The sequence below is a fragment of the Chelonoidis abingdonii genome, chromosome 6 (assembly GCF_003597395.2).
Source record: "Chelonoidis abingdonii isolate Lonesome George chromosome 6, CheloAbing_2.0, whole genome shotgun sequence".
Lineage (NCBI taxonomy): Eukaryota > Metazoa > Chordata > Testudines > Testudinidae > Chelonoidis > Chelonoidis abingdonii.
In genome coordinates this window covers 42,403,698-42,429,678 of record NC_133774.1, presented here as the reverse complement: position 1 = coordinate 42,429,678, position 25,981 = coordinate 42,403,698, and the positions used below count along the sequence as shown (strand labels likewise).

General features: G+C 39.6%; 2 protein-coding genes across 6 annotated transcripts in view; one reads left to right on the top strand and one right to left on the bottom strand.

Moving 5' to 3' along the window:
* Positions 1–2,317, bottom strand: part of CWC27 (CWC27 spliceosome associated cyclophilin) — a 214,987-nt gene extending 212,670 nt beyond the window's left edge. For all 5 annotated transcript variants that reach the window (XM_075066976.1, XM_075066977.1, XM_075066978.1 and 2 more), the window contains exon 1: positions 2,156–2,317. In XM_075066976.1, the coding sequence (XP_074923077.1) occupies positions 2,156–2,197 (42 nt within the window). In that variant the 5' untranslated portion in view covers positions 2,198–2,317. The remainder of the gene's footprint in view (positions 1–2,155) is intronic.
* Positions 2,318–2,499: 182 nt separating this feature from the next.
* SREK1IP1 (SREK1 interacting protein 1) lies at positions 2,500–25,688 on the top strand. The gene is made up of 5 exons (XM_032794809.2): positions 2,500–2,617; positions 15,984–16,031; positions 18,776–18,916; positions 21,928–22,006; positions 23,333–25,688. Exons 1-5 carry the CDS (start codon positions 2,605–2,607, stop codon positions 23,520–23,522), a joined length of 471 nt encoding a protein of 156 aa, XP_032650700.1. The 5' UTR covers positions 2,500–2,604; the 3' UTR covers positions 23,523–25,688.
* Positions 25,689–25,981: the final 293 nt, after the last annotated feature.

Here is a 25,981-nt window from a genome sequence, read left to right as displayed (position 1 = left end):
TTCATGCCAGACGTAGTTTTTCCCCATTTGCAGATATTATGCAAGACACCACAGGCAGCTATAACCGTTGGAATATTATTCTCACTGAGATGCAATAGTATGCCAGCATCCCTTCAATCTACAAAATGTACATTCTGCATCTGTTGAGCTGATAGGTGAATCTTTCGTCGGTGCTGTTGAGGTGGCTGGCGTATGGCTTCATGAGCTGTGGAATGAGGAATAGGCTGGGTCCCCCAGAATCACTATTGACATTTTAATATTGCAAATGGTAACCTTGCAGTCAGGAAAGAATGTCCTTGCTTGCAGCTTTCTGAACAGTCCTGTTCTTAAAGACGCAAACATCATGCACTTCTGCTCTTCCCCGTCCACACTGATGTCAGTGACGCGTACCTAGTGATCTGCTTGCATAATCCCCAAAAATAGTCTTTTCTATTGATATACTCTATGGCAAGGTGAGCTGATACCAATATAGGGATGTGCGTGCTGTTTATCACCCCATCACAGCTTGGGAACCCCATTGCTGCAAATCCATGCACTATGTCCTGCATATTACTGAGAGTCACAGTCCTGAGCAACAGAATAAAATTAATGGCCCCACATACTTGCATGACAACAGTCCCCACTGTGGATTTTCCAACTCCAAAATGATTTCCCATTGACCAGTAGCAATCTGACATCACAAGCTTCCACAGTGGAAATGCCACTCACTTCTCAGCTGCCAGTGAAGCTCTCATTCTGGTGTCCCTTTACTGGAGAGCTGAGTGAGCTTCGCAAATAGATCCAACAAGGCGGCCTTTTGCATCTGAAAGTTGTGCAGCCACTGTTCATTGTCCCAAACCTGCACTATGATGTGATCTCACCAATGTGGGCCTGAGAAATGAGCACTGACACAGTGCTCCATCAATAACCTTGAATTATTTTTTGCTATGACCCTCAGCAGTCTCTCCTCAAAGAAATCATCATGTCCCCTGTTGCTGCGGTTCTTCCTGCAGCTCTGCTATTACTAGAGGATTGCGCGTTCTGTATTTGTAACATTCATGACAATAGCACAGAGCTCTGCAGGCTCCATCCTTCTGTCAGAGATGGCAGGCAGCTATAAGTGCCATGCAGGTTTGTGGTTTTTAAAAAAATAGCATAAGAATTATGGGACAGGGATGAAATTACAGGATGGAGAAAGTTTAAATTAGATTAAATCTCAAGTAAAACTTCATAGCCATAAGAACAATAGGACAATAGAACAGACTGCCTCAGGAGGTTTTGGACGCTCCTTCACTGGAGATTTTTAAAAGGAGACTGGAGAGCCATCTGTCTTGACTGGTTTAACCACAACAAATCCCGCCTCTTGGCAAGGGGTTAGAGTAGATAACCCTTGGGGTCCCTCCTAACCCTATTATTCTAAGTTACATGCTGGGAACTTGACATCTCCCAGAGATCAATGAGTGAGTCATTTCTATCCCACCACAGGAGAAAACTTCCCAAAAGGCATCATGCTAGAATAGTGGTTCTCAACCACGGCTCCAGGCCCCATTGCAGGGCCGCAAGCAGGTTTCAGGGGGTCTACCAGGCAGCATTAGACTCGCTGGGGCCGAGGGCAGAAAGCTGAAGCACCACTGCATGAGGTTGAAGCCGAAGCCTGAACAACTTAGCTTTGCAGGGGCTTCTGTGGCATAAGGCCCTAGGCAATTACCCTGTGTGTTACCCCCTAACGCTGGCCCTGGCTTTTATACGCAGAGAAGCCATTGTTTTGGCACAAGTGGGTCGCAGAGTTTTTAGGGAGTGTGGGAGGAGCTCAGAAAGAAACGTGTTGAGAACCCCTGCGCTAGACGGTAGCGGTTTGCAGCCTGGGATACGCACCCTTGGCGCATGCACTTTGTATCGACCCAAGCGCTCCTGGTGAGTACGCGCAGCGCGGAAGCAAGCAGCCAAGCCTGCAGCTACAGGAGCTATAGGCTGACGGATGCCACTGTCCGCCAACATAACTTGCACCTGCAAAAAGCGTAGCACATGCACAGGGTGCGGGAACAATTTGTACCATGGGGGTCCGGCTCATGGTCAGTGGCGCTGCCCCTCACGCTCCTGGCTCCCTTCGCCTTTCCCAGCCTCAGCTGGTCCCTTGCCCCATCCCACCTCACGCGCGCCCGGGGCGGGGGCTCACCTTGCCGTTGGTCGGAGGCTCCTGGATGTAGATGTTGCTCATGCTGGCGGCGGGGGCGGGCTAGGGCGTTGGGGAGGGGGCGCCGCGAGGATGGACCCGGCGCCGCTGTCTCTCTAGTCCCAGCGCTGCGACAGCCCTGACTAGCGCCGCGAACCTCCCGCCATTTTGGACCTCGGGATCCGGCGCCGCGGCGCGGGGGGAGGCAGCCGGGGCGAGAGACCGAGCACGGAGCCGCCGCACAAGCGCAGAGAAACGCGCCGCCTCCGTCGCGCCTCTTAATCCTGAGGCTGACCCGGCTCCTCCGCCTGTCAGCGGGGTGATTTCGGTCACCCCTCCTCGCCCTGTCTAATGGTACGGCCCGGAGTGCGCCGCCCAAAGGATTCCGGCCGGGAAGCGCTACCGCCTGGGTTCGACTCTGCTGGGGGAGACGCTGCAGGGCCCTTGGCCCCATGGCCCTGCCAGGTGAGAGGCCTGTCCTGGCGTGGGGGGAGCGGGCACCCGAGGAGACCGTGATACACCTGGCGCGGGAGGCAAGGAAGGGAGCTTGGCTGTCTGGGGCCGCCCCACAGTGAAACATCCGGTCGCCCTTACTTGAAGGGGGCAGGACCCCTCCTGGGAGAGTGAGTAAAGAGCAGGGGGCGGAGGGGAGGATGCCCCCATAGACGAGATGGGAGACCAGACCAGATGGGCCAAGCCTACAAAAAGGTGGCCAGGGTGAGAACACAAAGTGAAGCTTTAAAAGAACCAGAAAGCGAGTGGGGACCGTGTATCAGCCTGGAGGGGAAGTAGCCACAAAACAGACTGAAGGAAAGAAATCCAGATTTCATGTTTTGGAAAAGTTGGTTTATATTGATAGGTTAAGGCCAGAAGAGCTCATCGTGATTATTTAATCTGGCATGCACATTGCAGGCTACATAATCTCACCCGCCACTCCAGTAATAAAACCATAATTTGGCTAAATTACTGAAGTCCTTGAATCATGATTTAAAGACGTCAGATTACAAAGAATCCATCATTTACAGTACTGTAACAGAACAAGTGACCTGAGCCCCATGCTGCAGAGGAAAGTGAAAATCCCCAGTCTGGCTCTTTTCTGATTGCAAATATGGCAATCCGTTAGACTCTGAGCAGGTTCATGAAACACATCAGCTAGATACCTGTGGAAAAAATATGCTCCCTGTCTAATGACAAATCTCTGGCTGTTGGAGTGGAGATATTTGTTACTAAGAGTTGTAGATGGGCCATATACTATTGTAGGCTTTTTCATCATAGCATCCCCTCCATAAACTTATCATGCTCTGTCTTGAAACCAGTTAGAGATTTTGCCCTCACTGCTTCCCTTAGGGATTATTCCCCTCTATTCGACATTGATGAGGCCACACCTGGAGTATTGTGTCCAGGTTTGGTCCCCCCGCTATAGAAGGGATGTGGACAAATTGGATAGAGTCCAGCGGAGGGCAACAAAAATGATTAGGGGGATGGGGCTCGTGACTTAAGAAGAGAGGCTGAGGGTGTGGTAAACATCTATCCCAAATCTGGACTTTAGCGTCCAAAATCTGGGTGCTTACTATGATTCCCCCCAAGCTTGTACCTGCTTGGATCTTATCTTGCTGCCACCAGATAGGATTCTGGCTCCTATCAGCCCCCAAGTCGCCCCAACTTATCCCTGGGGGACCCCACAAGACCCAGAGCCCCCTGGGTCTCCCTATCTCATCCCCCAGCTTCCCCCCCTTTCCTGGGTTAGCGCGAGCAATGCCTTACTAAGCTCCTTGAATACAACCCAGCGAGGATAATCTACTCCCCCATGAGGCTATGCATTCAACCTAGTTAAACTCACACAAAAGAGATTCACCCTCCCTTTGTCTCGTAGCAGTAACTAGAAAAAACCTCAAACACAAGAGAACAGAGGTTGATTCTCCTCTTTCCCCTATAACTTTTTCCCATAGCTTGTTCCCCCCTGGGACAATGGAAAAGTAAACAACAGAGCATGGGCTCCCCTCCCGTTAGCCTGTCACACGAGAGGTAGACAGAGCTCACGGGCACAGAAATTCCTCCCTTTGCCTCACTAGGAAAGAAACTCCCACAAGTGTTTAAAGAAAACTTATATAGAAAAAGAAAGAACTACATAACTAAACTGCATTAAGAAATTCAATACAGGGGATATGGCTTCAAAAAAAGTAGAAAAAACCGTCTGATTAAAAGATAGCGCCAATTAACCAGTCCAGCAAAATCCACACACATGTAAGTTACAAACGAAAGTACATAACAGCCTATTACCTTGTTCCTTTGTACTCACACTTGATAGTAGAATATTGAAAGAAGACAGAGTAGAAGAAAAGCTTGTTTACTCACAGCCGAGGAAAACAAAAAGACCCCGAGTTTCCAGTTCCCTCCCAGACTTTTAAAAAAAATCCAGGTCTCTGATTGGTCCTCTGGTCAGGTGTTTGGTTCCCCCTTTGTTCACCCTTTACAGGTAAAAGAAAATTAACCCTTACCTATCTACTTATGACAGAGGGAATAGAGGTTATTTACTCTGCAGAAGAGAAGAGTGAGGGGGAATTTGATAGCAGCCTTCAATTACCTGAAAGGGGGGTTCCATAGAAATGGAGCTAGGCTTTTCTCAGTGATAGCAGATGACAGAACAAGAAGCAATGATCTCAAGTTGCAGTGGGGGAGGTCTAGGTTGGATATTAGGAAACACTGTGTCACTAGGAGGGTGGTGAAGTACTGGAATGGGTTACCTAGGGTGGTGGTGGAATCTCCATCCTTAGAGGCCCTTACAAAACCTTGGCTGGGATGATTTAGTTGGTGTTGGTCCTGCTTTGAGTATGGGATTGGACTAGATGACCTCCTGAGGTCTCTTCCAACCCTAATATTCTGATTCATTGATTCCAGAACCTCACTCTGATCGTTAGAAATCTTTGTTTAATTTCAAGCCTAAACCAGTTGATGGACAGATTATAGCCATTTGCTCTTGTGCCATCATTAGTCCCTAATTTAAATAGCTCTTCTCCCTTTTTATTCCTTTGATGTATTTGTAGAAAGCAGTCATATCTCCCCTCAGCCTTCATTTGGTTAGGCTAAACAAGTCAAGCTCCTTAAGAGTATGTCTATGCAGCAAGAAAATCCTGTAGCTAGTCCGTGCCAGCCTACTCAGGCGGCGAGGCTGTTTCATTGCTGTGTCTGTTTCTGGGCTCGGACCAGAGCCCAGACTCTAGGACCCTGCGGGGTGGGAGGGTCCCAGAAGTTGGGCACCAGTCCAAGCCCAGAAGTCCACACAGCAATGAAACAGCCCCCTCACCCCCCATGTTGACTGGCATGGGTAAGCCAGGGGGTTTTTTTTGCTATGTGAATATACCCTAAGTCTCCTCAAAAGTATGTTCTTCATTCCTCTGATCACCCTAGTAACCTTTCTCTGCACTTGTTCCAGTTTGAATTCATCTTTCTTAAGTATTACAGATGAGATCTCACCAGTGGTTTGTAATATGGTAATAACATTTCCTTATATCTGCGGTAAATACCTTACCTGATGCATCCTAGGATTGAATTAGCTTTTTTTGATGGCCACATCACATTGGTGGCTTATGGTCATCCTGTAACTGACCAAAACTCCAAGTCTTTTTCCTCCTCTGTCATTTCCAACTGGTATGTCCCCAGCTTATAGAAAAAAAAATCTTATTGTTTGTTCCTAGGTGCATGAGCTTGCACTTTGCACTTGTAAATTTCATCCTATTGCTATTGTTACCTAGGATTTTCAAAAGCCAAAGCAGTGGTAATTTAACTGTTTCTCTCCAGGCAGTGTCAGGAATAAATCAGTGGGGACACAGCTCCTCCATTTGATCAATGATTGGCACAAACTAGAGTGTTTTTTTTTACCTAAAACTACTTTTTTATCAGGTCTCAAGCACATGCGCACGCACACACATACTGTAGCAGTACATTCAGATTTAGGTCTGAATCTACCAAAGTTTAAGATGGTTTTGAGGAATCAACACGCAGCCTTTCGGGGACCCTCCTTGCATCTAGCTGCTGGGGAACTTAGGTGTCAGATTCTTGTCTAAAGAAAAGTTTCTTCAGTCTGATCCAAAGCATATTCTTTCACCTAATCCTTTAGAGCTAACTTTAAACAAAGCATATAACTTACAGTGACTCCTAGTGGGTCATCATAGTAACCCCTAAAGGGTTACCAATTCTTGTAATTTCGGCAAACTACTCATTATCTCGTATCAAAGCATTGCTCGTCATAACAATAAAACGTGTGTCAGAGGCACTTAAAACCAAGGTCGGCTGTCCAAACGTTCCTTCTATTTTCACTAACTCCTTGTCTCATCTTCCTATTCTGATTAGTAGAACTGCAAACATGCAACTGCACGTTCTTGCTTCTCAGGGCCAAAATTATTCCTAGCTATGCTATGTGGAGTTTGGTTTTTCAGCTAGCAGTGACTGAACATACAAGATGGCTGATGGCAGTATTGCCACATTCTGGGTAACACTATTACTCCAGTTTTCAAGGTCATCCACCCTTCTTGTATGATGATCCAGTCCTCCTCCATATTGGCAATACCTCCCAACTTTGTGTCATCTGGAAATTTTATTAGCATACTCCCATTTTTTGTGCCAAGGTCATTAATAAAATGTTAAATAAGCCTGGTCTCAAGACTGATCCCTGAGGAACTCCACTAGTAACCTTCCTCCAGCCTGACAGTTCAGGTTTTGCTATGGCCAGTTGTAGTCTCCCCTTTAACCAGTTCGTCATGCATCTTTCCATTCTCATATTAATCCCTATTTTCCCCAGTCATAAGTTTCAAAAAGAGAGGCAGGCAGACACAGCATTTGGCTTCTTGGATGATCTATTCCTGATCATAGGCAAGGGAAGGAGATTCTGCTGGGTCTCTCTGCAACATCACCAAATACTCCCGTTGCAGCCCAGTAAGTGTGGAGATGAATAGAAATATCCTGAAATGATTACAGTCCTTTCTCTCAAACCAAATCCAAAGGGTTGTTATGGGCAACGGTTTCTCCACCTCCATAGCCTCTGTCTGCAGTCAGTGTCTCAAAAGGTTCAGTTATTTTCCTCACCTTATTCCATATCTATGTGAAACCACTGGGAATGCTGGTGACAATATACAGGCTGAATTGCCAGCGGTATATAGATGATATCCAGTTCTACCTCTGCTTAATGTAGAGCTTAAATAGCGCTGTATCCAAGTTTTCTCAGTATGGAAATAAAATTAACTTTTAGTAGAAGAGCAGTTGAATAAAGGTGAAAGCTTGCATTTAAGAGTTTCAGCTATTTGGACTTACTAACTTAAAAATGTTTGACTTTAATAGCTGCCGTCTAACATCCTCATGAGAGATCTTTATGGAAAGAGTGTAATCATCATATGAGATGACTAAATCATCTGGTTTATCTCCAAATACAGAAAAGAAATATTTATTGAACAGTTTTGCCTTTTCTGTGTTATAATAATAATTCCACCATTTCCATTTACTAATAGTCCAAAACCATTGTTAGGGTTCTTTATATTCTTTTTAAAAAAACTCATCCTTTTTGTACTTAACTCTGCTGGCCATTTGCTTCCCTTATCAATTGTCTACCATTCATAGCTTCTGATTTATATTCATTATTGCTAACTTCCCTTTTATTTCATTTGTTATATATTGTTTTATTTTCTATAGCCCCCTTCACTTCCCCTTTAAGACAGGTCATTTTTTTAACCAGTACGGCTTTTCTGGATTGTGGTATTATGGCTTTTGTGGCATCTAGTAAAGTGTTCTTAAACAATTCCCAATTATTATTCACATTTTTGTGATTAAATTCTTCCTCGCAGCTGATATGGCTCATAATTGTTTTTAGTTTTGTGAAATTTGCCTTTTAAAAGCACCAAGTGCATATATTACTGGTTTGGATTTTATTCTGCCTGCATCTAACAAATGTGATCAAATCGTAATCACTTGTACCTAAGCTACCACTAATTTTTAGTTCTGTGATGAATTCCTCTTTATCTGTAAAGATGAGATGTAATATAGAATTTGCCCATGTTGGATGCAATACTTCTTGAGTTAGGAAATTGTCATCTAGAATTTTTAAATATTCTGAAGTTGTATTAATACTGACAGTATGTGACCTCCATATATCACTCAAACTTAAGGCCCCCATGATCACACAACTTTTTTTCCTATATATTATAGATGTGTGTTTAACAAGCAGGTCACCCTGTTCCTTAGTGTGGTTTGGTAGTCTGTAGCAGACAATAACCAAAAGCACAAAATGGGAATATATCTGTTAGTACATTGACTCTGAATGCTTATGGATCACTTTCTTTGGAGTTCTCATTGATTTGGAAACAGATAATGTCATTTTTGACAGAGCGCCACTACCCTTTCCCTTTTGCCCACTTGATATTTCTTAAATAAATTATAGCCATTGATTTTTGCATTCCAATTGTGCAAATATTTCCATCAGGTTTCTGGCACCAACTGAGCAATTTCAGGCTCCTAGCATTGGCGTATACATAATTAAAGAATTTTTTTTTCTCTTCCTGTCCTTTGGTTTCTTGATTAATTGTGTTCACAGCATCTCAATTTTGTGCTAAATGAAAGCCCATTTCTTCCCTCTTCTTACTCTCTCCTTTTGTTATTAGTTTAACGCCCTCCTAACTACTGTAGCCAGCCTGTCCCTGAGAAAATTGGTTCCCTTTCTACTGAGATGAAGGCAATCCAAACTATACAGCCAATTCTCCCCATAAGTGGACCAATATTCCATAAAGTTAAAACCCTACATCCTCACCACTTGCCTAGCCAGAGGTTCACTTTTAGATATTTTGACTTCTTGGAGATCCTCCATGTCCTTTGGTGAAGGAAGACAGAGGATCACTTGGACATTCTCCTTCTTCAGCAGTGTTCTGAGTTCCCTGAAGTCATCTATCATCTATGAGATATACCACAGTGCAGTGGCATTAGGGCTGATGTTGACTATCACCAGTGGATCCTTACTCATCAACTTCAGAAGCCTCTCCAATCTTAGTGTGACATGACAGTTCTTGGCTCTGGGAAGGCAGCATGCTGCCTTTTGTCTGTCAGTCCTTGGCAGAATGTTCTTTCTATTCTTCTTGTTGTAGAATCCCCAACAAAGATCATCAATCTTCCTTGGCCAGTTGAAGATCTCTTTGTGGGCAAGCTTGTTTTCTTACAGGTTGGGCCAAGCAGACATCCACAGGTGTGTCCTGTACATCTCTCTGTTCCATGGACCAGCCAGATCTTCAGAGAGATCTTCCACAGTTTCCACATTGAGGACCTGGTATCAATGGTAAACTTCTAGCTGTGTGGAATTCCTCCTAGGTCCTCTTCTCTCTGGTGGCTGCAGCCTACCCATCTTTGTCAGCCTCCAACTGTGCAGAAAGCCACCTTGACTTCTGCCTTTGGTCATCAAGAACTGCTACGCCTTTGCCGAGTTCCTTTCTCTCTGACTCCTTGGTGACCAGTTTATCTCTTCCAGGAACCTGAGATATTTATGTTTCCTGAACTCCTTTCAAAACTATCATGTTAGCTACCTCTGTTCACAGCTCTTGATTTCACCTCTCAAGTGACTTTTTATACCAAGTCTCCCTGCTTAGCTTAGCTCAGCTCAGCCCCACGCATCACTACCAGGGAGTAATTAACTACTGAGACTTCAAACTGCAAGGCTGATCAAAGGTAAAAGGGTCAGAACCACATGGTTCAGGTCATGGTTACCAAGACACCAGCAAACAGAGCTGTCTCAGCTGATTACTCAGGGGCCCACAGCCAGCTATGCAGCCCATACACAGAGAACAAACAAGTATGAGAGATTGCCACCTCCTCAACGGTCTCTTCCCTCTCTGCCATACCTAAGTCCTGTGGTCTTGCAGCTTGCCACATCTCACCATCCTTCTAGGCAAGTGTCCCACTTCTGAAGACTTCAACCGGTGTTCTGAAGTGGGAATCCTCCTGCTGAATTTAGGGAGTCTGAACGAGATGTGTGTCAGGGAGGAAATGAGACTGGCAGAAAACTCTGCTTTATAATATATATGTGCCCTGCATTGCATAGCTTGTCAATGTCCTTTAATACACTGGCAAATTAGCTTTCTAAAACTCTTATGAGTGGATTTGATGGGTTCTTCGTGTTCTGCAGAGCTTCATGAAGACAGTGAGCTTTCCAGCAAGCCAAAGATAGCTTGCTAGGAGCAGATGTACTATTTTGAAGTTCCCATTTAAAATCTGGTTATTTTTATTTTATTATTTTTATGAGGCCACTATTTATTTTTCCATTGCCGTGCAGGAGGAGTAGGAGGGGAGTTTAGGGGAGAATCAGTTTATAGTTAACTATGAAGTGCCTGCAGCTGCTCCATAATGAAGTTTATGTCATGTCAGTGTAAGCAAAGAAGAAATGGGCAGTCAGATAGCTTGTTTCTTGTGAGTTCCTTGGGGACAAAAGAACTGTCTTTTTGTTCTGTATTTGAAAAGCACCTAATGCAGTGGAGTCCAGATCCATGACTAGGGCTCATAGACACTAGGGTAATATTAATGATATATGATAATTGGGGGGGGGGGTGTTTGTGTCAAGAATTTTGTATATGTAATTTCAATTTAAGTCTGCAGAAGTATTCTGTAATTAATAATGAGCTTTGAATATCTTCTGATGTCTTTTCAACTCAATTAAGCAGCCATGACAAAAGAATCAGAAAAATGCACAAATGAAATTAGTGTGCAAGTTTAACATCAGTTTCAGAAGGCTAAATTCTTCAGATTTTTTTGTACAGAATATCCTACCATAGGCAGAATTCTCAGTGTCTGATTTCTGATGTTATCTGACCTGTGCTTGTGTCTACCCTCTTTAATTTTTTTACACCCTAGCTTATTGCTTTACAAAGGATATAACATATTCTACCTTAATACCACAAATGAAACTATTTCTGCATGAAAGCATCAGCTAAGACGTTGAGTTACTAAATTAAGATATCAAAAACAAAATATTAAAAGTCGGGCTGTCGATTAATTGCAGTTAATTCATGTGATTAACTCACGTTTTAATTACACTGTTAAACAATAGACTACCAAATGAAATTTATTAAATATTTTTGGATGTTTTTCTATTTTTTCAAATATATTGATTTCAATTACAAAACAGAATACAAAATGTACAGCGCTCACTTTTTATTCTTTTTTCAGTGACAAATATTTGCTCTATAAAAATGGTAAACAAAATAAATATTAATTTTTAATTCACCAATGTAAAACTTTAGAGCCTACAGTCCACTCAGTCCTACTTCTTGTTCATCCAATCACTAAGACAGACAAGTTAGTTTACATTTATAGGAGATACTGCTGCCTGCTTCTTATTTACAGTGTCACCTGAAAGGGAAAACAGGCGTTCGCATGGCAGTTTTGTAGCTGGTATTACAAGATATTTACGTGCCAGATATGCTAACTCATTTGTATGCCTCTTCATGCTTCGGCCACCTTTCCAGAGGACATGCTTCCATGCTGATGGCGCTTGTTAAAAAAATAATGTGTCAATTAAATTTGTGACTGTACTTCTTGGGGAGAGAATTGTATGTCTTCTGCTCTATTTTACCCACCTTCTGCATATATTTCATGTTATAGCAGTCTCAGATGATGACCCAGTACATGTTGTTCATTTTAAGAACACTTGCAGATTTGACAAAGCCAGTGTGAAATTTCTAAAGATAGCTACAGCACTCAACCTAAAATTTAAGAATCTGAAGTGCCTTCCAAAATCTGAGAGAGATGAGGTGTGGAGCATGCTTTCAGAAGCCTTAAAAGATCAACACTCCAATGCGGAAACTACAGAACCCGAACCACCCAAAAAGAAAATCAACCTTCTGCTCGTGGCATCTGACTCAGATGATAAAAACGAACATGCATCAGTCTGCACTGCTTTGGATCGTTATTGAGCCGAACCCATCGTCAGCATGGATGCATGTCCTCTGGATTGGTGGTCAAAGCATGAAGGGACATTTGAATCTTTAGCGCCTCTGGCACGTAAATATCTTGCGACACAGACAACAACAGTGCCATGTGAATGCCTGTTCTCATTTTCAGGTGACATTGTAAACAAGCTGGCAGCCTTATCTCCTGCAAATGTAAACAAACTTGTTTGTCCGAGCGATTGGCTGAACAAGAGGAAAGATGGCACGGACTTATAGGCTCTAAAGTTTCACATTGTTTTATTTTTGAGTGCAATTGTATAACAAAACAAACCCTACCTTTGTGAGTTGCACTTTCATGATAAGAGATTTCACTACAGTACTTGTATGAGGTGAATTGAAAATATTACTTTTGTTTATCATTTTTACAGTGCAAATATTTCTAATAAAAAATAATATAAAGTAAGCACTGTGCACTTTAGTGTGGTATTTGAAATCAATATATTTGAAAATATTGAAAAAATCCAAAAATATTTAATAAATTTCAATAAGTATTCTATTGTTTAACAGTGTGATTAATCACGATTAATTTTTTTATCGTGATTAATTTTTTGAGTTAATCGCATGAGTTAACTGCCATTAATCGACCACACCCTGATTTGTGTTTAACTCGCAGTCTAGAAATCATAATTTAGATTTTGTATCTGTGGAAATATGTATGTACAATTAATGCATGAGGGCATATGACAAATTTTATATAATTTGTAATGATTGTAGGGTGAATGAAAATCTGTTTTGTGTTTTCTTAAATCATTTTTTTATCTAAATTGGATTTTGGATTTAAATCGGATTTTTTTTAATTTACATACAGATATCATTAAAAAAAATTGGTTGAAAATTAATTTTTAAATTGACAATCTATGTTAGGGCCTAAACTTATTATAATCTATTAAAATCAAAAATACAAGAAATACTATTAATCAGTACATTTCCTGATAAAGTATTAAAGAAAGTCAAAGCTCTGAACTGGTGGAAGTCACTGGCTAAGCACCTAGAACCAGTTTTTGCTGAAGTGCTAAATCAGCTTTTGACAGCAGTAGCCTCTTCTGTAGATGCAGAGAGAGTATTTTCTTCATTTCAGTGTATTTCAGCTAATTCAGTTCAATGACTACTTCATTCAAAGTTAAAAAACTTATTGGGAGTTGGAAATGTAGGAAAGCTTGTTTTCCTCTTCCAATCTGTAAATAAAAAACAAGGTGTAAGAGGATGATCTCTACTATTTAGTGATATTTCAGAACCACATTTGGCAAGACCCACAGGTTTACTCACAAACCCAAGGAAAGCTGATAGACTGCTGCTAACCCTGAGTTCTTGAATCCAGTATCCAGGTTTCATTCACACAGGTACAGAGTGCCATACCTCAGTGATCAGGTGGAAGGTGCAGGCTAATGAATTATCTGTCAGATAGACAGGGACCTCAGGTCCCAACGTGATCTTTTATATACAATATTACATATCACATTTTATCAACACTCCTTATTCTTTAGCACAATCGCTCCTTTTTTATTTGGTAATATTTACCACCCTATATGATAATCCTTGATTACACACTAAGTTGTATAACATGTTTTTCTAAATTTTTAACAATAACAAAACTATCAATTCTAGTTATCTGACAGAAACTTCCCTCATTTTCCCTAGATACACCAAAAACTCAATAACAGAATGTCCAGATGTTATAGTTCATTGCCAGGAACCTTTGTTCATGCTGTCCTATCTCGAAAGATTATACAGAGGTCATAACCATACTCAATTATGCAGACTTTGAGAATCTACATATATATTGCTCATATATTACTCATGCATCTATTTATACACTAATTGCTAATCAATTATCCACCGAGTAAGGATTAGGCCTTTATCATGTTATATGAGGTAAGCTTACCTAACTGAAGCTTCATTTACCTATATACTAGTTCTAAAGTCTTGAAGGACATGGCGACCAGAAACAATCAGTTAAATTCACTAACTATAGATAAACAAAGAATATATTAATAAATTTGTTAGTTTAAGGGTATTTCTAAACAGAAATTAAAAACCCCTGGCTGACTCATGCCAGCTGACATAGGCGCACAGGGTTTGGGGTAAAGGGCTGTTTCATTGTGTTTTGGTTCAGGCTGGAGCCTGAGCTCTGGAACCCTGCCCCCTCACAGTATGCTAGAGACCAGCTCCAGCCCAAGCCCAAATGGCTACACTGAGTACTGAACAGCCCTTTACCCTACGCCCCGTGAACCCAAATCAGCTAGCACAGGCCAGCTGCAGGTTTTTAATTGCAGTATAGACGTGTCCTTAAAGGCAAAACATATTATGATAAACTTTTTTTTCCTATGTATCCAGCATATTCAAGGTGGTTTTATTTAATTAAAAATGTTGTTTGGGGAAATTCTTAGTTGAATTTTATTGTCTATCCAACTAGAGCTTGACAAAAATCATTAGTGACAAAATCTGGTAAATAAGACATGCATCAATCACCATTTTCTAAAATAAAAAAGTAAAAATTAAGACTCTAAATGTAAATAAAGCTATATAATTGCTTGCAAAAATGTATATAGATAGCAAAAAGAAGCCCCACATTTAGTTTAAAAGCTATATTTAGTTGTAATCAACATATTTTAACGGTAGGCTGATTTTCATTTGTTCCCATGCTTTAGGAAAAGAAATAAAAAATAAAAATGCAAAACATCATTAAAATAGATTATTCTAGTCATTCAGAGTGGATTTATTTAAAAGTACTTGGCACTAATTGTTTTAAGATAGAGTATCAGGATTAATGTGATAGGATACACTGTAGAAAAATGACTTTGGAGATGTTGTAACACCATAGTATTCTGTTTCCCTTTACATTACCAAAATAAGTAAAAAGGGTGAGAGGAGGTGCATGTTATGGGAACAGCTTATGCCCCTTCTGATAGTGTAGTGGCCTGTGTGCAAGCACCAGATATGATTGACATTCACCTCGGGGAATGGTTTAGGAATGTGTAAAGGGGTGGACTTAATGTTCAGAGCTAAGAGCAACTTGAGCCAGATCCTGGAACTTTTCCCAGGAGTAAAAACTATTTGGATGGGCAGGTTGTGATACAGGGTATGGCAGGAAGCTGTGAAGCCTCCATGAGTTGACAAGGGTAGGAGGTCTGCGAACAGGGAAGTGGCCAAAATCATGGATGGCATAAGGGAGTTGGTGATTTCTCATCCTTACGTAGCATATCGGGCAAGAGTTATTCAGGGTGGCTGGGGTTGACCTGCAGACTTAGAAGCCGATATGTTTTTGGCTGGTATTGAAGAAGGCATCAGAAGATTTCTGGGAACCCGGCTAGATATGGGGGAAGGCAGGCATCTCCTTGTGGCAGATGTCCAGTGCAGGTACTCCATAGGGAATGGATACAGTGATCAGATAAAATAGATTGAGAGAGGATTTAAAGGAGGTATTCTTTAAAGGAGTGGAAATGGGTGTTTAGGGACTGGTACGACAGGGAGTCAGCCCCCTTCATTTGGGGAGCGGGTGAGAGGTCCCAGCAGTGGGATTGCTGAGGACCAGGAGGGGTAAAGAGGAGTGCTGTCACAGGGTGTATGTAAATAAGTAGAGAATTATCTGCACTGTAAACTTTTATCTGCCAGGTACTCCCAGACATTTAGGAATAAAGTTGCAGCCTAATTAAAACACATCCAGTGTTTCCTGTCCTTCCGGCATAGCCAGACAATAGACCAGGTATTAGGTTTTCTAATAGACGTTTCTAATGAATAAATCAATACAGAATGCGTATATACTTTAACGTGGTGTGAAGTCAAATATAAAAAGGATTAAAAGAAACTAAGTTCTAATTAGTAGCACCCAATATTAATGGAAGTGTGTTTGCTTTCAGGTGGAAATAAGGATAATATCAGGGCAGGATGCAAGAAGTGTGGCTATCGTAAGTATGAAGACAGTAAAAAGATGCTGAGAGTTCAGTTTCTCTCAAACTTCTGAAAGCTGAGCTCTCTCTTTGGGAAAATGAAACAGCTCCCCCTCCACACGCAGACATACACAAACACACCTCCTCTGCAATTCGTTGTTAAAAGCCTGCCTATCATAATTTATACTTTTTTATCTGCTCCCTACTCCCACACTGTGGGAAACCTCAGTGTAGATCTTTATCATAATACCAATTTCACGGCCATGAAAAATGTGTCATGGGCCATGAAATAAGCCTTTCCCTGTGAAATCTGATCTTCCCTGTGCTGCTGGGAGTGCCCCAGCCTGGGGCACCTAGTTGCAAGTCCTGGCTGGGCTGGGGAGGGACAGGATTTGTCCTTCCCCAGCACAGCTACTCTTGGGAGCAACACAGCTACTCTCCGAGTGCCTTCCCCTGCTTCAGGAAGCTTTGGGGTGGGGCCCCATCCCAGTGCAGCCGGAGGAGGCTTGTGGAGGTGGGTCTGATCTACCCCGCTGCTGGGAGAAGCCCCTGGCTGGGGCACTAGCTGCAAATCCCTGCTGGGCTGGGGAGGGACAGGACTTCCTCTTCACCTGAAGGGCTGCTCAAGGGCAAGGGGATCAGACCCACCTCACGGTACCTTTTGGGTTGGGACCTCCAAGGTTACAACACAGTGAAATTTCAGATGTAAACATCTAAAACATGAAATTGACTAAATTTAAAGCCTTCTGACAGTGAAATTGATCAAAATGAACCGTGCATTTGATAGGGCCCTAATAATAAGATACTACTTCTTTCCTACATGTTTCAGTGAGAAGTGAAATGGCTAACAAATTTGACATTTTAAAGTATCCTCATTGGTATCAGAGTTGCCATTTTGATGAATGAGCAGTTCACATCTGAGAACTATTGTATCAGGCTCTCTGCAAGCTCAAACAAGAATTTTTGAATTGGTTACAGTCATTTCACGTTTTGAATGTTTTCTTCACAACTATATCAGATATAGATTTTTTTTTAAATGAAAGCTGAGACTTTAAAGAACAATTCAAGGGCTTTTCCTCCCCTTCTTCCTGCCCAAGAACACTGTTCCTTTGCATGCCCACACTTTGGAAGACACTACCATAACACACTACCTTGCAAGTACTGTAGCTGTTCTTTATCATTTCCATTGTATGTTATGTTGCATGGGGAGCTCAGTGATTATTCTCTCTTAACATCTTAGCACAGAATTAGTTTTGATCTGATTTATAGTTTTTTTTTTAAAAAAAATATACTAAATCTTATTACCTATTTGATACTTTTTAAGTAATGAATTATTCCCTTAATTATTAATGAGCATTTTGTTGACAAACCTTTCAAACCATTTTTAATTGATTTAGAAAAAGGTTACGTGGTGAGAGAGGTAGTAGACTTTCTTCCAGCAAGTTTTGACACTGCGTTGATTTACTTGTCAACACCTCTGAAGGCAATTAGATGTTAGTATAGAATTAATTGTTTGATATGTGCGGTGCTGTAAACTTTCTGGCTATGAAAGAAATTAGGAAAGCCAAGTAACCTATCCTGTTTTAATGTTCCCTACTGCTTTGGCTTCAGGAGATTATCTTTGATGTGAAGAAGCTGTGTTTGTAGCAGTTAAGTAGGCTGGTTCCTTTTGAGACTTCTAGCAGCCTTTCCCTTTTGTATGGGGCTAAATTATTTTTTCAACTAACAGCTTTACAAATTATCATATATTTGGAGCTCCCTTTTTTCACATTTTTCCCCAGGTCCATTATTTCAGATGAGTTAGGAGTTTCTGTTGCCTGGATACAAACTTAGGATTTTTGGCCCCTAATTTTTAAAAAAATACACACTGCTATGGATAACTGCTGCTGCAGACAAAGTGTTATTTGATGAATAGCATTTCTAATATTGACTGTATTAAAAAGGAATTAGTCTATTTATTATCTCTAAGCTAGAAATGTTATCGCTTGTTACAGTAATTGGGAGAGGATTGTAAGACAGTTCATTTCACATTTATCCTGGAATTTTGTTTTTGAGCTGATCATAGAAAGAATATATTGAGGTTTTTTTTGTTTTTATTTAAATGGCAAGTAGTTGCTTCCACCTCACATGTACCTTCCTGGTTCAATCCTCTGTTTCAGTATAAGTTCAGTGTAAGCTAGCTTCAAATTCCTTTTTCCTAATGTGTCTGTAATGCACTAGAAACACATATATGTTTTAGAAAATAATGAATGACTTAGTATGCGTACACATTTTTAGTTGATAACCTTTGGTTACTGCAGGTATAATTTGTCACTGGAAAGGAGTAGACTCTCGCATTTCACTCTTTTTTAAAAAAAAAAAAATAATAATTTGGAAAACATTTCACCTTCCTTGAAATCAGTTCTTCAGAGAAGGGTATGCGACACATTCACAAATAATGAAGACAACTATGCAAAAGCTTTGAGGAAAGTGGTTCTAAAAATAAATTGATTGATTGGGAATAGCGCTGGATGCTAATTGGAACCCTCACTCCCTAAGACAAAAACATCTCTGCTATGCACACAGCCCCAAACTTTGCAATAGTTTTTTTAAGTGATATTCCTTTATTTTCCCACTGACAAACCAAATTAAAGTCCATTCCTTTTGTGAAATCTATGTAATACTAAAATGCATATTTCTCAGCACAAAGCAGTAACTCTTTAACATTATTTTATAATTTGAAGTGTTTCTGCTCATGGCTTATTCTTTTGATTTTTATTCAGCTGGTCATCTGACATTTGAGTGCAGAAACTTTCTCCGTGTGGACCCCAAAAGAGACATTGTTTTAGACGTTAGCAGTACAAGCAGTGAAGACAGCGAGGAAGAGGAGCTGGGGAAACTGCAGGCCTTACCAGAGAAAAAGAGTAAGTTTTAAGTAACAGAGCCTAATCCTAAAATGGGAAGCTGTCTTGTTTAAAGTCCTTTAACTGTCATTTAACTCCTTTAGAGTTTACTTTTTACTCTCTCTTATCCAGTGACCTAAAAAAATTGCTTTTCTGGCATGGCTCCAGGCTGAAGAGATTTGAGACCGCCCTGACGCCTTGTGGGAAAATGAGAAAAGCTTCTACTTTAAAACATTTGACCAAGATTTTCAAGCATGGGTGCCTACATTTATGCTCTTAAATCCAAAAGATTTTGAGTTTTGGAATGTGCAAATGCCCATTGCAGGGAAAGTAATATACATTATTTCATTGATGTTATCCTTTCTTTACTGCATAAAGCTGAAACAATTCTCTTTTCCTTTCTCCTTCCCCCAAGTAAATGATGCCTCTTTAAATGCTTTTCTTTGTTCAGTCTGTTTCTTCTCTAGGTCTTAATCATTATTATGTTTGAATGCAGCTGGTAGTTTTGATTTGACAGTTAACATGCAGAGAGATAACTGCTCGCTCTCTGTCTTGGGGAAATGAGGCTCTGCCTTTATAGAGAAAGAGAAAACAGGTGGCGTTAATTAGTCCACAGTATGCAAGTTCGTCAGACGGTGATGCAGGAGGGCTAAGGTTTCAGCCTACAAAAAGATGGTGGATGGGGGATCTGTTATAGCATACTATGAGCCCCCAATTTGGGAATGCTGGGGCATGATATTCTGCTGTTACTTTGCAGTTAGTCTTTATTATTCTGGGAGCATGTGTTTTAGATATGGATGCACTTTTCTTCATGTTTTTTACTTATTTGCGTTATTATTGCTCTCTCATTCTAGACTCTGCCTCCACTTCATAATCAAAATCCTATCTGTGTGCATGTCTACACTGCAGTCGAGGTGCAGCAGGTGTAGCCATACCCAAGCTATCTTTAATCTAGCTACTGTGAGTAGTATGGTGAAGCCACAGCAGCACAAGTGTCAGCATGGGATGTGCAAGCACACCTGGGACTCTAGTACTAACTTGGGCAACTAACCCATGCTGAAATCCTTACTGCTGTGACCTCACTGCTATTGGTACTCACTCTAGCAAGATTAAAACAAGTTTGGGTATCTCTACATGAACTACAGTTACACCTCTAAGTCCTGTGTAAACATACCCTGTGAAGTGGTTATTCTGATGACATTAGGAAGACAAGGTAGAGAGATGTGTTCCAACATAGCCTCCTATGTCGCTAGAACACTTCAAAAGAAATGCTTGGACCTCTTTTGGCAAAATGAGTTGCTGAGTTTGCTTTCCCAAAAAGCCTTTCTTTTGAACTTGTGAATAGGAGCTAAGTTGTTCAGAAAAAGTGTACTTGTGGACCTAGGGATTTTTGAAACTATGGCTCTAAATGGACACTCATTTCGGGGAAAAAAGGTAAATGTAGCCCGAGAAAGAAACAGTTAGTTGTACATAGATGTTTAGAGGATACTGTATTATCCCTGTCTAGTATAAATGTTCTTCCTTAAGTTGTAGATGCTCTATACAGCATTTCTGAAAACTCATCTAGGTTTTTTGGGAATGTTTTCTCTCTCATTTTTTAAACATGTCTCCCACTTCCTGCTGCTTGTTCCACTAAACCTCAAAAGTCATTTTGACAGAAAAGAATGATGGTCACATCCGATTTTTAATTGGATGGACAAATTCAGCATTAAAAGGTAGATGTTTCCTGGGAAAAATCTAATTCAGAGGCTGAAGAAAATATAATCAGATACAATACATCCTTGCATCTGGTGTCATGGTATTAATGTTATGGAATTACTTAAAATAAACACTGGCAACCTTAATATTATGAATTTTGAATTTATAAGTTGTACATATCTTTTTTACTAATATCTCTTAAAACTGAAATCTGTTGTCACACAGGCACATACAACAGAATCATTGTGGACATTGCTCCACCCATCAAGACTCAGGTTAACAATTTTTCCCTCTAGACCTTTTGCACACTGCTCAATTTATCTCATACAGGCAAATTGCTGGATAAAGTGTAACATCTGCTCTGTTGGGTGGACTGTATCCTGGTCTTAATGACTGAACCATGTTAATGAAGTGTGGGTTCTCAATCATACAGAAAGGAGAGTTTGTTGCATAAACAAACAGGGAAATTTTTTCATCAATTACCTCTTTTTGTAATCTTCTGGTTCTTATCACAAAATTATCTATGGCTGTTTCTGGATGAGGATTTTTTTTTTTTTTTTTTTTTTTGCTACAGGTGATATACTGTGGCTATGTGACATACATGATGTGTCTGAAACATTATCATAGGGAGATAACTCTTAAACTATAGAAAATTATGGTGATCTTGAATGTGGATAGTCTTGAGAATCGTGTATATTCAGGATGGATTCTGCTAAACAAAATAAGTCAGTGCAGTTATTTAATTATTATTACCATACTGCTCATTTAGTATTACTCATTGCATTCACTGACACTCAGTACTACTTTAAAGGTAAAATTGTAAAAAGATCTGCCTATTTCAGCTATTTATTTTTTATCACAACTGCATCTAAAATGATAGTACCATAGAGTAACAACTATATTCATGTAATGTTTAAGAAAAATTTTGTAAATAAGAGTTCCAATAGTTCATGGATTAGGCACCCAATCTTATGGGGTTCCACAGGCTTCTATACAGATTATTTAGGTTAATCTTTCTATCTACCCAATGGGACTAGGTGCTCAGTCTAGAAGATATTGTCAGAGATGTTTAGTTTTGCAATTTCACATACCTAATTTTATTCTTGGTACTTAGATGCAGGTCCTTTACAATGTGAGTTGTGTAACCAAAGTGCGGCTGCTCTGCAAAATATTTGAAATGAACTTGCAAAATAGCACTTGGTTACAAAATGTTTTGGTCTTGAAACAAACATTAGCAATAAAAAAAATTACTGATTTCAATGAGAGTTTTTAAATTAATTTTGAAGTTAAAAAGGAAAAATGTTTTGTATAAAATGCAATTTTTATATCCACAGATACAAGTCAGGAGGAGGAAAAGAAGAATCTAAAAAGAATAAGCAAAGAAAAATCCAAATCAAAGAAATTAAGGAAAAGGTAACTTACAAATACCTAATTAAACCCAAAACAGAATTTTCTTAATAATTTTAAAGTCCAAAATATATTTACCAAATTGTGTTATCCTGTGCACGGTAACCTTTATTTTTGCTTCTACAAAAGCACATATACTAAATTTGAATGTCTGATACAGAATACAAATCAGGAACATGGCTAAAAAGTGATAAACATTGCAAATACAAATGCCAAAAGAGAACTCTTGTTTACTCTAAACAATAAGATAAAACTGTGTAGAATGAGAATTTAAAATAATACTTTGTTTGTTTGATATTCTACCAATCACCATACTAAGACTCTGTTCCTACAAAGATTTATGCAGGAGCTTAACTTTATGCACTGTGAGTACCCCCATTGAAGTCAGTTGGGGCATTAAGGTGTAGCTATGTTAATTCTGCACACTAACTGTCCTTGTGGACCCTGCTAGTGTGCACTAAAAGTTCCCTAGTGCACTTTGACTATTTCTAGCCAAATCCTGCATACCTTACTTTCACAAGCAGTAACAATGAAGTTTATGGAGCTATTCTCAAGTAAGATAAAGAGGACCCCTCCCCCCATTGCATTGTTAAATTTTGTACTTAAAACCAAGTTACTGCATATTCATGAAATATTCTAAATGTCACACCAGATTTCTCTCTTATTAAACAGACAGTTCAGTTTAATCAAAATGTATATATCTTTTTGCATCTGGTAACATCTGTTCTCTGAATTGGCAGGGATTGTGGGAATGGAAATGGTAGTACAGCCATTTGTTTTAAGGTATTAAGTTAGATTTTATTACTGTAGGTTTTCTGGTCAAAGTTTCATTCTCCTTGTGTGCCTTGTTTTCATGCTTTCTATCCATTTTTTTAAGACCTAAACATACAAGACCATTTGCCTATCAATAAAGTTTCAACCTTGAAATGTCTACATTCCATATTTTGAAAAATGCTGTAGGCAGAGTAAAGAAATAAAATTAACGTTTAAACCGCTAAGATACAATTAGTAATTAATTTACAAGCATGAGTCACTAACTCTTTCCAAACATAACCTACACATTTCTGAACAATGTTAGTTAAGGAGTGCTTTCCTTGCTTTCCTGGTGAGGCAGCCTCATCTGAGAGGCTAAGGTTTGGATGAGCATGGATATGATTGGTTTACCCATTACAGGCTGGAGTGGACAACCTCTATACCTACTGCACGAATTCATGTGTTTATACAATCTCCAGCATTAAATTCAGTGTAGAAAGAAAAATAAAGTGAATAAATGATTCACCCATACATACCCTGATTGATGATGTAATCTGTATTAATTTTGTTTTTTAACAGATCTTATTCATCAAGTGTCACTGAAGAAGAAGATCCAAAACCAAAAAAACAGAAATCTCACAAAAAAGAAAGGAAAAAGGAGAAAAAGAGTAAATCTAAGAAAGGAAAACATCACAAAAAAGAAAAAAAGAAGAGAAAAAAAGAAAAACATTTGTCATCTGATAGTTCAGACTCCTCTAGTAGCGACTGAGGAGTTAGTGCATTCAGCTTTCATTACCCTGAAAGATTAGGATTGTTTACCTTTCAAATCTATCCTATATGTGCTTTACAATACTGTCAGGTTAAAGAAAAATTATCTATATATTTTAAAAGTACATTTATTTACAAATATCCACACCTTAGGTTATTAAAATGAAATATTTGGAGGTGGGAGGGAAATCTACATGTTGTTTTTTGCGATTAATGGTGTTTCACTATTTTCATTCTGTGCAAGTTGGACCAAGAAGATAGATTAGTTGTTTAAACTTTTGTGATTAGTTCATTTCTAGTCAGTTTTTGATTGCTAGCTCCCATGCATGACCAGAATATTCAGATTGCGAACATGTTCAGGGAAAGATTTGAACTAATTAAAATGTGCTTTCCAATGGAATTTTTAAGGAAATTTGTTGAAACGTTTTTATTAATTTTAATTTTTCTAAAATCTTGATTTTTATTAAAATAAAAACCTACATGTTTGACATAATTCCATATCAGCCACCACTTAAAAGCAGTAATAGAGACATTGATGAATAAAAATAAGGACATTGAGCTAGAAGAAAGGTGGGAGTTCTTTTTGTTTGGTTGGGAGTTTTTTTTTGTTTGAAGGGACAGAGTAAGGGAAGAAATAGTAAATATTTGCTACAAATAAGAACAGTCTTTTAAAACTGATCTGATAATGTACTTTGAAACACATGGTGATTGTTTTCCATCATACTCAGAAAGTGGCCCTATACATACATGGACAAACACAACACCTATCATTCTTCAGTTTCCTTTTCTTTTTTGTAAAATACAAAGATGTAAGGCTGTGTCTACACTATGAGCTATGGGTGTGATTCCCCTGGTCATGTACACATACATTAGCTCTCATGGAACTAGCATGTGTATAAATAGCAGTGTAGCCATGGTACCATGGCAGCAGCAGAGGCACTGCTGAGCTCAACTGAGTATGTACTCACTGGTTTCAGGCGGGTGTGTATAAGGCATATACTGTTATCTGTATTAAGTGACAATCGAGCAATGATTTCTACAGTAATGTCCCAGACCTTTGTCAATTTATTGTAAGATTACCTACTCACCTTTTGAAAATGGGGTAAGGGAAATCAAAGACTGGCACTTTGGATACTCTTGATAATTTCAACCCCCATTCACCATTCTCTTCATAAAATTCACAGTGGTTATAAAACCAAAAATCTTTTCTTCTATTATGTAACACAGCATGTGCCCTGTTGTCTAAAAACCAGCTCCTGCTCCATTGAAGTCAGTGGCAAAATTTCCCATTGGCTATAATAGCTAGATGATCAGGAACCTAAATAGTAATATTTCTTGTTTCAAATTACCTCAAGCCCATTGCAGATGTAGAGTCAGTGTGTCAGGATTACTCCCTTTATACTGGTGTAAAATCAGTATAAGTGAGTAGAATTAGGTCCATAGTCGGAACCTTACGGCTGTATCTCCTTAACAAGACATAGGACTTATCTATACAGTATGGCAAAGCGTGCCACAGGGGTGTGATTTGTAAAATGCACTAATGTGCTATGCTCTAACTGCCCCATGTACATTCTGCTGCCATGTTCTAAAAGGTACCTCGTTTGTGTTAACCTTTTCCTGTTTGAAAGACCGTTAACTTGAATTAGACACTTAGACAGTGCCAGCAGATTTTACCATGGCCAGTTAGAGCACAACATGTTAGAGCACTTTTAGAAATTACAACCAATAGCCTGCATTGCCTGTGCCATGTAGACAAGCCCATACCTAGTTATTATATTTCTAAGTAGTTCATTTTCCCTTTATTTTTGGACATAATAGGACACTCTTTTAGGAATACTGTGATATTGGCATATGTAAAATTTATATCTGAGCCTTTAAAACTGGCCTGTGAGCAAAAAATTAATTAAATCTTGTTTTATCCAGGAGCAAAACATTTAAAAAATTTATTTCTAAAGAGCAGTGCAGAGACTTTTTTTTAAAAGTTAACCTATATTGTGCTTTATGTCTGAAATGCATTTTTAAAATATACCTAGGAAGCAGATGTTTGAGATTGATTTTGTGCTTCCCTTAAAAACTGATTTGCAGATTCTTATTTGACTTCTAACCCTTTGAATTTGCGCAAACAATATTTTGATTTCAGGAAGTGATTAATAAAATGTTACCTAGACTTTTTGTGCAGCCTTTTACAAAACTGCAAACAATGTAATGTCTTTATTGTACAATTTGTAGTTTCTGTTTATTTGCCACTATCACTATGCACTTCAATTTTCATGATCTAGTATATTTAAAAACTAATTGGCATAAGTGTGGTCAGGTAATCTTCACAAATGCAGTGGTCAAAATATGTTTTTGTCCTCAAGGTTTTTTTAATCTCTGACGATTGCAGGTATTGAGGCTCCATCCTACAAGGCATTGAGCCCCTCTTTCAATGTACTGAATGCTGTTAATTACCATTGATTT

Excerpts from the sequence above, each read along its gene's own strand:
- SREK1IP1 (XM_032794809.2), top strand. Across the intron at positions 18,917-21,927 it reads GGCCTTACCAGAGAAAAAGA|ATACAAGTCAGGAGGAGGAA; the intron begins GTAAGTTTTAAG and ends TTATATCCACAG. Across the intron at positions 22,007-23,332 it reads TCAAAGAAATTAAGGAAAAG|ATCTTATTCATCAAGTGTCA; the intron begins GTAACTTACAAA and ends GTTTTTTAACAG.